At 35.1% G+C, this 14,709-nt stretch overlaps 3 protein-coding genes across 4 annotated transcripts; 1 reads left to right on the top strand and 2 right to left on the bottom strand.

Annotated features, from left to right (window-relative positions):
* Window positions 1-2,829, bottom strand: LOC135073983 (PCI domain-containing protein 2 homolog). The gene is made up of 3 exons (XM_063968266.1): window positions 2,474-2,829; window positions 2,230-2,398; window positions 1-2,135 (listed from the first exon to the last, which is right to left on the bottom strand). The coding sequence occupies exons 1-3, from the start codon at window positions 2,681-2,683 to the stop codon at window positions 1,330-1,332; spliced, it is 1,185 nt and encodes a 394-aa protein (XP_063824336.1). The 5' UTR covers window positions 2,684-2,829; the 3' UTR covers window positions 1-1,329.
* Window positions 2,830-3,042: 213 nt separating this feature from the next.
* Window positions 3,043-6,913, top strand: LOC135073990 (MKI67 FHA domain-interacting nucleolar phosphoprotein-like). 2 transcript variants are annotated; one of them, XM_063968275.1, is made up of 9 exons: window positions 3,043-3,202; window positions 3,284-3,397; window positions 3,597-3,774; window positions 4,455-4,555; window positions 4,692-4,753; window positions 5,126-5,261; window positions 5,607-6,013; window positions 6,521-6,639; window positions 6,744-6,913. In XM_063968275.1, the coding sequence occupies exons 1-9, from the start codon at window positions 3,122-3,124 to the stop codon at window positions 6,827-6,829; spliced, it is 1,284 nt and encodes a 427-aa protein (XP_063824345.1). In that variant the 5' UTR covers window positions 3,043-3,121; the 3' UTR covers window positions 6,830-6,913. The 2 variants fall into 2 exon arrangements, with proteins under 2 accessions (XP_063824345.1, XP_063824346.1); XM_063968276.1 differs by having other exon boundaries at window positions 6,521-6,660; window positions 6,696-6,766.
* Window positions 6,914-7,258: 345 nt separating this feature from the next.
* LOC135074246 (protein AAR2 homolog) lies at window positions 7,259-9,840 on the bottom strand. Its single transcript, XM_063968535.1, has 5 exons — window positions 9,577-9,840; window positions 9,182-9,384; window positions 8,546-8,818; window positions 7,903-8,029; window positions 7,259-7,679 (listed from the first exon to the last, which is right to left on the bottom strand). Exons 1-5 carry the CDS (start codon window positions 9,780-9,782, stop codon window positions 7,259-7,261), a joined length of 1,230 nt encoding a protein of 409 aa, XP_063824605.1. The 5' UTR covers window positions 9,783-9,840.
* Between the last annotated feature and the right edge of the window lie 4,869 nt (window positions 9,841-14,709).

Genomic DNA, 14,709 nt, shown 5'->3' with positions numbered 1-14,709 from the left:
AACAAAATTTATTCCACAATTTATTTTATTCCTTCCATTGCTAATATACAATAGTGTGTAAGTAAGTCAGTTACACATAATTATAGCTATGCAGTACAAATTGTGATGTATCTATCTAATTTGCATTTTTATTCTGATAAACATATTTAATTGTATTTAACTGATTGTAGGCAAAATGTATTTTATAGTGTTGTTTTAGTACATTTTAATGTTTCATTCAATGCTTTCATATTATGAAATGTATAAGATTTTATTGACAATTTATTATAGTTGTCAGCATATTTAACTGCCACTTAGGTATGTGTGTGATGTAACAGTACAGCATGCAGTAATAGAGTGGTACAAACTATGAAAACAGATGGGATAAAAAAAAATCGCACAGATGATGTGACCAATTTCAATTTCTAAAACTATTCCCAATTCCTGTAGTAAGTAAATTGGTTAGTAGTAGAATTGAAAATAATAGGCACTTTACAATACAGAGTAAAAAGCATGTAAATATTGACATCTATAATAAACTATCATTGATTAGTGTGGCAAAAAATGTTATTTTTAGTTAGTAGTTTATAGTAGAACAAAATATAATTGTCTTTTCAAGTATATGTATACAGAGCCTTTATATTAAGCTTTTAGGAACATTTCAGTGTATTTTAACAGTATTTATCCCTGTTTAGATCTTCATTTAACGACATGTAGAAGAAACATGTTAGCTAGTAAGTGTTTAATATAAGAAAATATATAAAAATAAAAGAATATATGAATAGCTAGTCAAATATTTCGTAATATTTTTCTACCAAATAAATTTTCAAATGTGGTGATGTGCAATTAGATCTTTTTATGTTATAAAAAAGTGAAATGTCTTCCTAACAAAAGAAAATTTACACAAGAGCTTAGAGTAATATGTTAAATGCATATCAAATGTTGCACTGAAACATATCTAAAAATCAAATGCATGATGCAAAAGATATTTGAATTAGCTTAAAATATACTGTAGCAAGATCAATCACAGATAACAACAGATGAACAGCATTGCACATCACTGCAGCCTTTCAATTTTCAACTTCATACAAACTTTAAACTGTGTATTTTATAAGGGACATCGCTGTAAAAATAGATTAGATTGTGTCTTTCTATTAGAATCACAGACGTTTTAACTGTAAGACTTAAAAATATATGCAGCATTGTTGGATATAATGCTATGTTAGTGATGGGCAAAATTTATTATATTTATATTATTCTTTGAAATATATTGTGGATTTAATAAAAAAGTTTGTGATTGGTTTTTTATTTATGGGAAGGTTCATACAAAAGTTACTTAATCTACAAAGTTTAGTATAATGAGGTCAACGCTGGGAATGCACTTTGTTTACTAACCACAACTTTCTGATGCTGGTATGAAATATACCCTTTTATTTTCCCATCGTAAATTAGATTGGCCACAATGCATTGTGTCTCATCAGCATCCACATCATCATGGCCCATTATCTGCAAAGCAGCTTGGAAGCTGGCTATTTCAATCTGGTGGGAGTTTTCTGCTAAATACACCCTCCGGAAGAGATTTCTATAAGCAGAAATCTTCAGTTTCTCAACAATTAAATAGATACCAGCCTGGATGAAGAAGCTCTCGTGTTCCTCCATTACTTGGTCAATGCCTCGCAAGTTTCCATTCTTCACCGCACAGGCCAAGTCCCAAAACAGTGCCAGATCATACTTGCATACTACTCTTTTGGTTGGCATAAATCCAAGCAACATTTTCACAGGCACCAGATAAGTCAATATCTGCTTTTTGTTCTTTATACTTTTCCTGTGGCAGTTTTGGAATGCAAAAGACAGGTGCTCATCAGCTGAGCGGTAGTCAGAATCAAACATGGCCTTTCTGCCAACAAAGTACTTGTACGTAATTCGCTGGGCTAGTGGAAAGGGCTCCTTCAAATTTGTGGAGTCTATAGCTCTAATCAGTGGCTTACACAAATGTATTTTATTAATGTAAAAATAAACCTTCAGCAGTTGGTTGACAATAGTCAGCATGCCAATTTTTTTGGTATATGGCTCATTTGTCCTTGTGTCTCCGACACACACTCTGAAACCAGCCAGAAGACTATCTGCGGCCTTTTCCAAAGTCTTTCCATTGGTGGCTGCAAAAGATAAATAAATATGAATGAATTATTTGATAAAATAAATAATAATAGAAGTTTTGTAGGTTAGACAGTAATATAAAGGTATCCTTACGATTAACAGCTTCTGTTTTCAAAGCAACTAGCCTCAAGTCCAAACTGACAGCATATAGAAGTGGCAGAATCCAGTTCTCGCCTTGTTGTGCTTGGACCAGCCTCACTACCGATGCCACACAAGCTGTCTGGTGCTCATACGCTTCATCATAATTTCTCATGTACAGTGCCTGTAAATTTAGACATTATGATTATTGAGTTATGTTCATAGTCTCAGATTTACCGTTTCACTAAGTAACACTTACTTTTACACACGAAAGATGTGCTATAATTATTTCATCGAGAGGCGCCACACAGTTGCCTTCTACTAATGAAGCGATGTCGCTAGATCGTAGGTTTCTGTTTGCTACATGTCCATCTCTCAAGGAGAGCAGTTTTCCGAGGGTTTCGCCTTGGCAAGTTCGGAAAACCCGTTCCACAAATTGAATGTAGTTATTTATCGTTCCAGTAGACATAATTAGGCACTTTTGCTCATGTATCGATTCAATAATATGCTTACACACTTTTTTACTAACTTATTTGAATTGTTTTCTGTAATGTATGTACATTTTAACGGTAAAAAAACAACAAAAGCATAGCAAGATAACCCCAAACAAGAAAGAAACGTCAAAACAAAAATGACGATTTCTCTTCCTCTACTATTTTACCGTTTGAAAACTAAAAAAGTGAGCTCATGTTTTAGCTCAATTTGAGGGTTAAGTTTTTTTTATCTGTTTTATGTCCAAAGCCGTGAAAAATAGAAAAAAAAATATGTCAAACAGGTCAGCTGTCAAATCGATTGATTTCATTCAATCATGTATTACTTTTCTCTATGATTCATTTGCTTTTGCGTGTTCTTTTGGTGTTCTTTCCTTACGTTTAACTTGGATTTTAGAAGATTTATTAATTTCACTATGGAAGAGATTGTAGCTTTAGATTCCAGCAAACAAAAACAGTTTGTAAAATCTATAAAAGGAATTAAAAATCTCATAAAGGTAACATTTTTACTGTGACAATGCGGTGCAGTATAGGTTATGTTGTGTACATTTTTATTTATTTTCATTATTTAATTGTAGAAGAATGATGAGAAAGAAGTGGTGAAGCCACAGGATGGTAAAGCCAAGAAAAAGAAGAAGGGACCACAAAGGGGCCTTGTTTACTTGGGTCATATACCACATGGTTTTTATGAGGTTAGTGTGGTATTTATTTAAACATCAACAATAAGTGAAATTATACATGGATACATCAATGGTAGTATTTATTTACTATGTAACTACTCGTTTTTGTTGTTTGAAAAGACCGTATGAAAAGATCTTATTATTATCATTAAAATTTAATCTTAATACTAAATACTAATGGTATTTTTTTGTTTTGCTTTCTAATTTCCAGAATGAGATGACTCAATACTTCAAACAGTTTGGAGTGGTTACCAACGTAAGAGTGATCAGATCGAAACGCACAGGACATTCCAAGGGATTCGCTTTTGTGGAATTCAAGGACACGGCTGTTGCTGAGATAGTGGCGGAAACTATGAACAACTATCTCATGGGAAAGAGGCTTATTAAAGGTATAAACTAGTATAAAAGTTATGTCTATACTGAATAAACTAAAATTTAAGTTTGGTATAGCTGTTACGGTTAATGTGATAAATTGAAAATTATGAATAATAACCGGTTATTATGAATAATTACCGACATTCACGGTAAAAGTGATAAATTAATAACATTTAACAGTGATTATTTAATAATTCAACCTTAGTACTAACAAATATCATAAAAGAGAACAACATCTTGTATACGTGCTCGTGTACAGCCAAAATTTTTGAAAGTTTTGATATCATATATTAATATAATTTGGCATAATGAAGTTGAAATGTTTATTGCATAATATTACTTTTCCATGATACCCATAACATAATGTTTTGATTTAAAGTGAAAAATAGGTTAAGGTGCGGCGGGGGTGGCCCTCGGGCCACCCCTAAGCCGCCTATTTAGTTTTATACACACATAAATGACCTCATATTAATCACATTTACCAAATCATGCGGTGATTATTCATAATAACCGGCGATTATTCATAATTTTCACATTTATCACTTTGACCGTAACATAGCTAATAACAATGAAATAATAATAAAAAACTGATAGTCTGATAGATGTTCTGTGGATTGCATGTAACCACAGCATTAGTAGATTCCATTATAAGTTCTGTAAAAAATATGCTTGCTAAATATTTTCATCTTTACAGCTGCATATATCCCACCAGAAAAGCAGAGAATTCATGCTAGAAGGAAATTTTGGAGTTCCACTTTTAATCCTGGCAGTGAAGCAAGACTGAAACAAAAAAAGGTATTTTTTATTAAACTTTAGCTGACCTTGCTAAATGTAGAGAGAAAAACATTTGAAAATGTAGATAAAATATATTTTTTAAATACATTTTTGTAATATTTTTTTTACGCTATATTCATTTGTTAATGTTTTTCAGATTCACAATGCTAACAAAGATGAACAAGGTGAACTGAAAAAAGCCAAAAAACTTCTATCAACGTGAGTAGTTTCTTAAGTTTTATGTACTTATAAAAAAACTGTACTTAAATAATATTGTTGAATTCCCATCCCTAAAAAATTACTAACAATAGAGATTGTGAAAGTGCCAGAAAGCTTGTTTTATGGACATGGTATTTTTATGTTATTTTCTGAGTCAAAGTTATTTTTCTTTTGCTTTGAAATGTTTACTGCACCCTGACCCTACCAAGGTTTTTTTACAATGCTATGCTATGGAAGAGCGGCTTTCTCTGACACAGGTGCTTATGTACTTAATAGAGGAAGTCCACACCTAATTTGTAACCCTAAGATATAAGAATAAATGTTTTATTTATTTATCATTTATTAGTTATAATCTTCAAATGTTCTTTTCAGTTTAACAAAACAGAAGAATAAGTTGAAGGCTTTGGGCATTGAGTACAAATTTGAGCCTGTAGATGTACCTGAAAGTCTTCTGCAGCTGCTTTCAAGCCCAGTAGTGAAACAGGAGGATAAAGCTGTAAAAAGAAAGGTAAAACAAGTTGCTAGAAAGGGATACAAAATATTCTTGTGGTCCAAAGAGCAGAAATAACGTTACTTGTATTTTTTTCAAGTGCCTCAATGATACCTACTTACTTCTTATTTTTTGATATTATTTTTGTAGGATGTATTTCAAATGGTTAGAATTGATCACCAATCTTTAGTTATTTAAAATACCATAATATCATCATACAATCAAACAAAGCATCCTTGAATCATCTGTCATGCAATATCTTGTATGTATTCAATATGTAGCTATTTGAAAGAAAGAAAAAATGTTTATTCAGTATCATCGACAATACACAATACTTATTTCTTTATTATCTTTCTTTTTCAGCTGGACAATGAAAAGAAAGAAGTTAAGCCGAAAGACACTAATAAACAAACTGCTGATGTAAAGAAAGACAAGAAAAAACTGGTTAACCAAAACAAAAGCGATAAATCGAATGTGAAACCGGAAATCACTGCAAAGGTTGAAGAAAAACCTAAAAAATCAAAGAAACCTAAACCAGAAGTTAAAGTTGATATAAAACAACAGAATCAGAAAGAGAAAAAACTCAAGGAATCTGGCGTCAAACCTGTTGAAAACTTTATAAAAATTCAAGAAGAATCTGGTGAAGACAGTGACAGTTCATACGCTTTTGATTCAGACGAGTTTGAGAAAATGCTAGGTGATGTGAGTGGTGATGATTCTGATGGCAGTGATGATTCTGATGAAGCAGATGACCTTGAGGAATCTGATAGGTATGTTGTAGATATTGTTACTCCCTAAAAGTTATACCTGGCTTGAACACTGGTTTAAGTGACTTTAGAACGGGATACCATTTTTAACTACCTACTGTTCAACATGTGTGTAAATTTCTGTCAGTAAAGAGGGTTGTAGCCACCAGCGACCACAACAAAACAGCTCTTCTCAGAGCTACGCAACGGCTCTTGTCAGGGCCACATTCCTGTTTCTATGATGATAATGTGGTGTTTCTGTGCAGAAAGTTGCTTGTGGCTTTGGCTGCAAACATTCATTGTTTCTATTCGAAGACGTTTTTTATTGTGGTCGCTGGCAGCTACAGGGTTATTATTTGAATTCAAATGTTCATTATTGCTTCATGTTGGTAAACAAAAGTTCATACATATTTTTATTTTACTTTTTTTATTATTATAAACATAACCTATAATTCCCATAACATGAACCCTAGGCATTGCAACATTAAGTACATAGTATTCATATTAATGTTTCAAATAATTTTGTTTCAGTGAAGAGGAGCCTCCCAAAAAAATAAAGCACATCCCTACAAAAGGTCCTGTAGCAAAAGCAGCAAAACAAATAAAAAATGAGGACAAAAAAAAGATGCCACAACGAAGGCCTAGCATAAGTAAGTTTCATAGAATAAATAGTATTAAGTTATAGGAACTTGTGTTGTACTTATAGGCATGGTATTCTGTACCTATGTTTTACATTATGTACATTAATTTTCAGACATGCCTGTTCCACCTAAGAAGTCGAAGTTCGAAAATAGGAATACGCAAAAACTGGCAAAGAAGCAATTCAAGAAGAAGAAATAAACAAATATTGTTTTAGTATTAATTACTGTTATCGGTGACTTATAATTATAAGGGTATTCATAAAATAAATGAATTTTACGTTTATGTGTAGTTTATTTGCATTAATAATTATCATTTTGTACAATAATTCATAAAAATACTGAGATACATAGTAAAAGATTTTAAATATTATTGCTTTGTGAATGGTCAGTGAATATTGCATGCAGGTAAGGTATCACATTATTTGATTGAATACTATCTAAGTACTTAGTTGATATAAAGAAGTATTGAAAAAAAAAAAGTTAAATGTTATATTTCTTATGTCCTAGAATTATTAGTAAAAGATTTAAGAAAATAGATAAAATGTACATAGTACACAATACACATCTAAAACATAGGATTTCATCCTTTACATCATAAAATTTGGGCACTATTTTGGTTTTAATATGTTTAAACATCTACACTTTCAGCCAATTTTACCACAACCGGCCTTTCATCATCCTCATCTGCATCTAATTCTGTGAAATCCCATTGAAACTTCTCAGTCAAACCATGTTTGAAGTCATTTATAAGGTTCAGAAATCTGCCTTCAATATTGCTTGTGTACACTGTCCTGAAAAACTCCCTCAACTTTTTGTACACAAGATTTTTGTTCATGACTATGTCAGTTAAAAACTCCTCGGGCATTTCATCTATTTGACTTTCCAGTGTTTTGACAAAATGGAAAAATAGATTCTTGTGATTGTTTAAGGCATCGTCGCAAGAGCAGAAGAGTATGACTAGGTTCTTCCAATGTTCAAATGCATCAAGAGAATGGCCAATCAAGAAGCACAGGTAAGCAAACTGAAGTTCTCCAACAATATGTAATGGTCTAAAAAAAGAGAGTATATTGTAAATTTGGGTATTTGAAGAAAAATTATAAAAATTTAAAATGTAGTTGTAATGCTATTAATCGTTAATTGGTATTAGGGTTAGGCGGTAGTCTTTAAAGCAATGTTTACTAAGTGTAAGTCTGTCGTCTGCTTCAAATAATAAAATGCTCACAAAGTATGAAGACTTCATACTTGCTTTATGCTGAAGCTAATAATACTCACTCTTCATGCTCGGCTATCATGAGTTCCAAGGTATACGACTGGTCCAAATAATGTTTAGTGATCTCCTCTGGTGTGGATCCTGGCGGGAATTTGTCACGTGGTATCTCCGTGAATCGTAGGGATGTGCCTGCAAGTAGTGCGAGTTTCAGTATGTAATGTGTAAGCAGGGGCGTAGCTACTAAGGGGCTAGGCGGGGCGGTGCCCCGGGGCCCCCAAGCTCAAGGGGTCCCCGAATCCTTACCAGAAAATCTCAATTGAACTATTTTGAAAATTTCTCCCATTTTCAAAATAAATAAAGAGAAATTAATTCGAAAGTTATAACTAGGGAATTCCCTAAATTCTTTCTGTGGGTTGTACTTAGATTAATAAAAGGGTTGTAGCAGTGGGGTCCCATTTTTTTATTTGCTCCAGGACCCTTGGTTACCTAGCTACGCCACTGTGTGTAATTCTGCGGACACGAAACTGGTGACGGCCGAGCGATGGCGGGGCGAAGCGGCGGCGATGTGCGTCACCATATTTTGTCTATGTTGTTGTATGCATTGTCGCCGCTCCGCAGTCGCCAGTTTCGTGCCCGCAGACTTAAGAGAAAATTTTATCCTGACAAATAAATATTTTTTAAAATAGTAACTAGTACTTATGTTACCTGGCGTGGGTTTTAAGTTTGGTAACATAGCGTTAAGTTTTTCTTCATTGGAGAGTCTCTTGAACCTTTTAGCATCGGACTGGCCAGAAGTAGAACAGCCTTCCTGTGGGTCGCTGGGTGGTGGCGACTCCTCACTGTTCTCTTCTTGACTTTCCATTTGTTCCGGAACCTTTCCTTTTGCACCTCGTGGTCTCTCCTCATCTGTCATGCTCATGAGCTCAACGGCAGACCGGATTATTCCACATTCAGGGGAAAGTTTTGCTGCGAGTTCAGCTGAAATTTTTAAGAAACAGTTTTCATTAATATACTAGCTGACCCGGCGAACTTTGTTCCGCCTTAATGGCAATAAATAAGCAGACTTTTTTTTTATTTCGAACGGGATAAAAAGTATCCTATGTCCTTCTCCTGGCTCTAAACTACCTCCCTGACAATTTTCAGCTAAATCGGTTCAGCCGTTCTTGAGTTATAAGTGAAGTAACTAACACGACTTTCTTTTATAATATGTTCATGGATCATAATCATAAAAGAATAAGATTGTTCTAGTACTCTAAAATTTCTGATAAAAACAGTTTCTCAGATGCAACAAAATGAAATCTAAAGAGTAGGTGAAATGAAATCTCTTTTGTATTTATTTACCTGTAATATGTGTTGTAAGTAGTTTCCACTTTTGCCATATTTCATAAGGGTATGGCGCCAAGTGTTGATCAATATTGAAGAGATTGTCTTTGAGACGTTGAATGCTTTCGTCACTTATTTCTTCTTTGCTTATATCCTCAGCCTTTTTATCCCACATCTTCACGACAAACTCTTTCTGTTGGAAATAATGCATGAAACCGGACCTGTAAAAGAATCAGTTCTGTAGTCAGATGTTATGGCTATGGAAAACATTTACCGAGTATTGTTTTTAGGGAACTAAAATAACCGTAGGCTTTCATTACTTTCGTTTGAAAATAACCTACATTTGCCTACAACTGGTAGATTGTCGTGAGCGTTTACTTTTGTAAATAAGATTTTCTACAGTTATTTCCTACCTTGGCGACACATCCCCAGTGCCTTTGCTTACAGCCGAATAGTGTATGTAGTGTAATCCCGGAGGAATCATCTTTATACCGCGGAAATCCTCTTCAGTGTTCCAGCATTGCATATCAATCCCAAATTGCGTCTCTTCTGGTACGCCAAGGAAGACGAAGGTACCACCTTCAACGAGAAGCTTTCTAGCGGTCTCCTGATCCATCATTTTGTAATTATCATTCACAAGAACACTCAAAGTAGGAAAAAATAAAAATCGATAGTTTGTTTACCAGTGTTGCCAGTCGGGTCTTGTCAGAAATTACCAGATATATAAAAAAATGTAACCTTTTTGAATAAAAAGTAACCTTCATACGGGGGGGGGGGGGGGTGCGGAGCGATTGTGTAAGGTTGTTCATGGATGGTTAAATTCGAAATTTTGACCATTCCATGAAGACCGAAAAGTGACCGGTCGTATAAAACCGTTTCATGGATTTGCGTTTTATTATCAAAAAAACATTTGCTAAAACTCATTGTCTTTAACAAATAATAAATCAAATTCATGTTTAAATGCAGTTTATGACATAATTTTTAAATTGTCACTATTAATATTTTTACTGTATAACCTGTAAAAGTTAATTCTACAATTTCTGAAAAATCACCTAAAATTAACCTTTTCATTAGTGTAACCTAAAAGTAACCAATGCAGTTCAAAAGTAACCTAAAAGGTTACAAAAGTAACCTTCTGGCAACACTGTTGTTTACATCTCCGTGAACCGACAATGTCAATTAATTTGACATATTTGACACTGACAGTTTTACTTTTTTGTTCGTTTTGGATTTGGACATTCAGCCAGTGTCAAGTAAAAAGTTTGAAATTAATTTATTGCATGACACTGCATGACATGATAAAATGCAGTTTAAAGCAAAGATGTGGCACATAACTGGGCATGAGGTGGCGTTGACTTTCACGAACACTTAAAAGAGTATTTAATTTTGTCTAACCTACTACAAAATGCAGAACACTTTAAAAAAAATGAAATTAAATTCCGGAAGGTCCGCGCCGCCCAATGAGGGCTATCGTTTTTATACTTAACAGTTGGCACCCCTGGCGATTGACAGGACCTTACTCTACAGTGGCGCCATCTTGATGAGTGCAAATGCGAATGCGATAGTCCCCCTACCACTTTAGCGCTCACCAGTGGGTGCCACTGTCTTCGCTACTAGCAAGTGACAGGACCTTACTCTACAGTGGCGCTAACTTGTGAGCGCTAAAACGATAGCCCTCATTAGTTGTATACGAAAGAGGGTAGAGGAGGAGGAGGTTCTACTACGAATAGTTGCACGCGTTATTAACAATTTCAATAGTGCATAGAAAACCATAGAAATAATTACTTTTAATGAAGAAGCGTAACAAAGAGTGCGCCGCGCCCTATTTTGAAAGTAAGTACGAGTATTGTGCTTACGTACTTTTTAATTAATAAAAACTTGAACTAGGTACTCAAATTAAAATTATCATCGACCCCTGAAGTGGTAAGGTAAGCAGTAAGCACCTATGTTTTAGGTTTTATGATATCGTCAGGCAAGCACACTCGTTCGGAATAGTTTGCATTCGCAAAAAATTCCCACCGAAAATCCGTCTGCGAACAAGTTTCCTGTCGAGTGGGTAACACAGAAGGTTGTTGAGCCTGAGTCTGCACCTAGATTTTTGTTTTACCGCAGATTTTTTTTGCCTAATTATTTTCAACAGGTGACGAATTCGCCGACTCAAGCACCACTAGCGGCGAGACGGGTTCAGAGCTATAATCCGAAAGCTCAGTTTAGCTGTCGGTAGCAATTAGTGGGTTTTATGAACCCCACTATTAATGTATTTCGGTTTTACGTGCTGGTTTTTGTGCTCCAGCCGCCAGACAGATCGTAATTATACCCGGCTTTCTCTTTGTTTGCTAGACTTTCAGACTCTTGTCGCGTTTTGATAGTTTAATGTCCGTATGCGAATAAATTCGTCGCACTTGCTACTAAGCAAATTTTTTGTCTATTTTTGAACACCTTCAACACCTTCGTTCGATTCAGCCAAGTGACGTCCACTGATGGACAAAGGCCTCCCCCAAGGATTTTCTTAACGACCGGTTCTGCGCCGCCGTTTAACACCTTGCTTAAATTGTATTTGCAGTAAAACGTAATTTCAAAAGACAATAACCAAATTATTTAACCAAGTTATTGTGGGTCAAACTGTTATCAAAGATTGAATGAGCTTCTCAATTTATTGTTCTAAAAATTAGGGCCGCTTAATTTTAGTCTCCGAACGAAGTTACATTCAATTTGCATTTTTATAGCGATTTTTAAGACCGGCCACTTTCTGAACAAAAGATATTTAAAGTAATGGACGCTGAAAATAGGATCGTTATTAAAATTTAAGTTTTGCATTTTTACACCAACCAATTGAAGTCTTATTTTTACCGCGCGATAGCCTAAAATTCAAACTTCTATTCGAATAAAAACATCCCAATAAGGGCAGTAAGTATTATTACTATCAACATGACTTCTTCTGAAGAAGTCCGCCGCCCTAGTTATTGACCTATGAAGAAGTCCTTCATTGGTCAATAACTAGGGCGCTTTAATAAAAGAAAAGCACTGAAATTCATAGAATTTCTATAAGTAGTGGTAGAGTTACTACATACTTACTTACATAATGTTTTCTATGTCAAAAACTCTACCATGAATTAAAAACTGTACCTAATGTAAGTTTATATTAGTTGATTGCTCGATGTAAAGGTAGGAACATTTTTCTTTTCTCACAAAGTGTGCTGCCTAAAATTACATGTATGACCTGCAAAGGCTCCGTGCGTTTTTGATACTGCTGACGAATAGAGACTGAGGTCACAGGGGAAATTAGGATGTAAATTTCCATTCGCTCCGCTTTCGCGATCCTATATTCACCGATTCTTTGTTTTCATCGGAAATTTAAGGATATGAAATCTCTCGGGTGAAACCGACATGTAGCCCGGAAACGTGAAACCTTTCGCGGGGAACGGAAAAAAATATCGACTACTATCGATGCACATAAGTTGTTATACTATGTAATACTGTAGCAAGAACTTAATTTTTTTTATAATCGAACAAAAATTGACTTGTGTTTTTGCCTAATTTAAAATAGGTACCTACCTAGTTCTACACCAAAGTGATTTTCTAAGTAGGAAATGCAAGGATGGTAGAAATGTTTTGTAATGAAATACGACTAATTTTGTTGGAAGTAAAAAAAGGATTTTCATACATTCACACACTGAGTCGCGCACTTGTGATGTCTGGCACCGCCACTTCGAGCCGTGTAAAGCGTCCTTGAAAAATACTTATCTCGTCTTAAGCCTAGACTTAGCCTTTTGCCGTCCGCATTGACTTGCATGACGAATACGTGACTATTTGTACACCTTTGAAGGCATCTTTACAATGCGGCTCTCGTCGTGAGCACCGGCGTCCTTTTGCACGAAACTGAAGGAAGACCTTTTTTACTTTAAAGAGGTGCCCAAGGCCAAAGTTATAAAATGGGCAAACAGCGTGCGTTGGTGAATATAGATCAGTTTCTTTAGAACTGGGTACAATAGTAAACGGAAACATAGTAAAGGTAAGAATGTAGACAAATTATGTAGTCTCATTTTTGCAGAAAGTTATCAATTTTTACCCAAATATGTTAAAGTAGATAGGTCTGGGCTCGTATCTACTAACCTTTCAAACATTGATTCTCATCAATTATCCACTGGACGGTCCCTGAAGATTAAAAGAGAACTTCAGCCCGAAGTAAGTAGCCGGCAATCCCTAGCGTTGTTTCTAATAAGAAACTAGTCAATACTTTTCCAAACTTTGTTTTACGCGACAAAATCACTCTCTAGCCAATAAATGGGAACTAACCCAATCAAACACTCCGAAGTGCCCGAATCTTTATATCAAGTCGCATGTATGCTGTTTAGATAGTCCCAACACAAACTAGTTGCGTCGCTCGCGGAGTTAGAACAACTTTTAATAGTGTTCTCGTCCCCTGAGTGCCAGCGCACCAGCTCAGTGCCAGTTATCAAGAAGTTATTACACAAATACTCGCCAAGAGTTAAAGTATAAATGTTCCAAACTTTTGAGATAGAATTCTTGGGGTTTTCGGTGGCTAATAATTTATACATAAGTTTTAACTAAGATCAAATTGATGATGGCCTTAGGTCTTTGATGGTTTCCCTTTCTGTTTTCAGCATTTCATCGCAGACTTGCTTCGAATTACCAAGATGGGTATGGAGACAAGCGACAACCCTTGCTTGCTTGCCGCTGCCAACAGTACACGTGAGTTTTTTATTTAAGCAACTGTATTTACTAAGTCTAAGTTTACCTCTAATATTAGTGTACCTACCCTCAATAGAATAATTCTGTAGGACCAGGGACTTCATAACAAAACATGACCACAAAATAACTATAGATTTCGTCCAATCGTTCCCAGAGGTTATTGGTTTATGTTCTTTGAATGTTCAAGCGCCTGTTTACTCACTTTACAAATTTGTAATCCGCGGGGAATCCGAGAACTTCTCGAGTTAATTAATTTGAGAGCTGGAGCCGATTGGCAACATTCTATGAAAATGGTTTAGGTATGATATCTTGCGGACTTGAACGCCTGAACACAAAGCAGTAAAAGATTATAAAAATACAAAGTTACTAAACATTTTTAGAATGGAGATGTAAAAAAATGATAATTTTTGCCATTATTTTTGCCACTTTTCTTTTGGTAGGCATTTTGTTCGTTGCAGTTTTTGGGTTTTCATTTACCAATCCAATTTTCATGAGTTTTCTTTTTTCAAAATGAAGTTCCTAAAACCTGTTAGGTATTACTTACGAAAATGATTAGTAAAATAATTCAATATTTCATTAACGGTTTCAGATGTCGAAAATTACTTTTAAAACAAATATTGAAATACAGACATTCCGATCCGCTACAATGAAGTTTCTTGGGAATTGTTTTATAGGAAAGTTTCCCGTGGCCGCGGAAATAAGAAGTGGGGGCAGTGTTAGGTGGGAAGCGGGATAGATAATTTCATTGCCAGCAATAATGAGGTCCGTTTGAACAGCGACGTCGGCAGGCAGACTTGTGTCTTTAGTCATAATGGCAGCCACCCAGTAAGTAT

The sequence above is a fragment of the Ostrinia nubilalis genome, chromosome 8 (assembly GCF_963855985.1).
Source record: "Ostrinia nubilalis chromosome 8, ilOstNubi1.1, whole genome shotgun sequence".
Taxonomy (NCBI): domain Eukaryota; kingdom Metazoa; phylum Arthropoda; class Insecta; order Lepidoptera; family Crambidae; genus Ostrinia; species Ostrinia nubilalis.
This window is presented reverse-complemented; position numbering and strand designations above follow the sequence as displayed.

What these genes read in the sequence shown, in the direction of transcription:
- LOC135073990 (XM_063968275.1), top strand. Translation starts at nt 3,122, where the DNA reads ATGGAAGAGATTGTAGCTTTAGATTCCAGCAAACAAAAACAGTTTGTA. An exon ending in GGGAAAGAGGCTTATTAAAG is followed by an intron (nt 3,775 to 4,454) that starts GTATAAACTAGT and finishes TCATCTTTACAG; the next exon opens with CTGCATATATCCCACCAGAA. An exon ending in GACCTTGAGGAATCTGATAG is followed by an intron (nt 6,014 to 6,520) that starts GTATGTTGTAGA and finishes ATTTTGTTTCAG; the next exon opens with TGAAGAGGAGCCTCCCAAAA.
- LOC135074246 (XM_063968535.1), bottom strand. Translation starts at nt 9,782, where the DNA reads ATGATGGATCAGGAGACCGCTAGAAAGCTTCTCGTTGAAGGTGGTACC. An exon ending in ACTGGGGATGTGTCGCCAAG is followed by an intron (nt 9,385 to 9,576) that starts GTAGGAAATAAC and finishes ATTCTTTTACAG; the next exon opens with GTCCGGTTTCATGCATTATT. An exon ending in ATGATAGCCGAGCATGAAGA is followed by an intron (nt 7,680 to 7,902) that starts GTGAGTATTATT and finishes CTCTTTTTTTAG; the next exon opens with ACCATTACATATTGTTGGAG.
- LOC135073983 (XM_063968266.1), bottom strand. Translation starts at nt 2,683, where the DNA reads ATGTCTACTGGAACGATAAATAACTACATTCAATTTGTGGAACGGGTT. An exon ending in CACATCTTTCGTGTGTAAAA is followed by an intron (nt 2,399 to 2,473) that starts GTAAGTGTTACT and finishes CTAAATTTACAG; the next exon opens with GCACTGTACATGAGAAATTA. An exon ending in GAAAACAGAAGCTGTTAATC is followed by an intron (nt 2,136 to 2,229) that starts GTAAGGATACCT and finishes TATCTTTTGCAG; the next exon opens with CCACCAATGGAAAGACTTTG.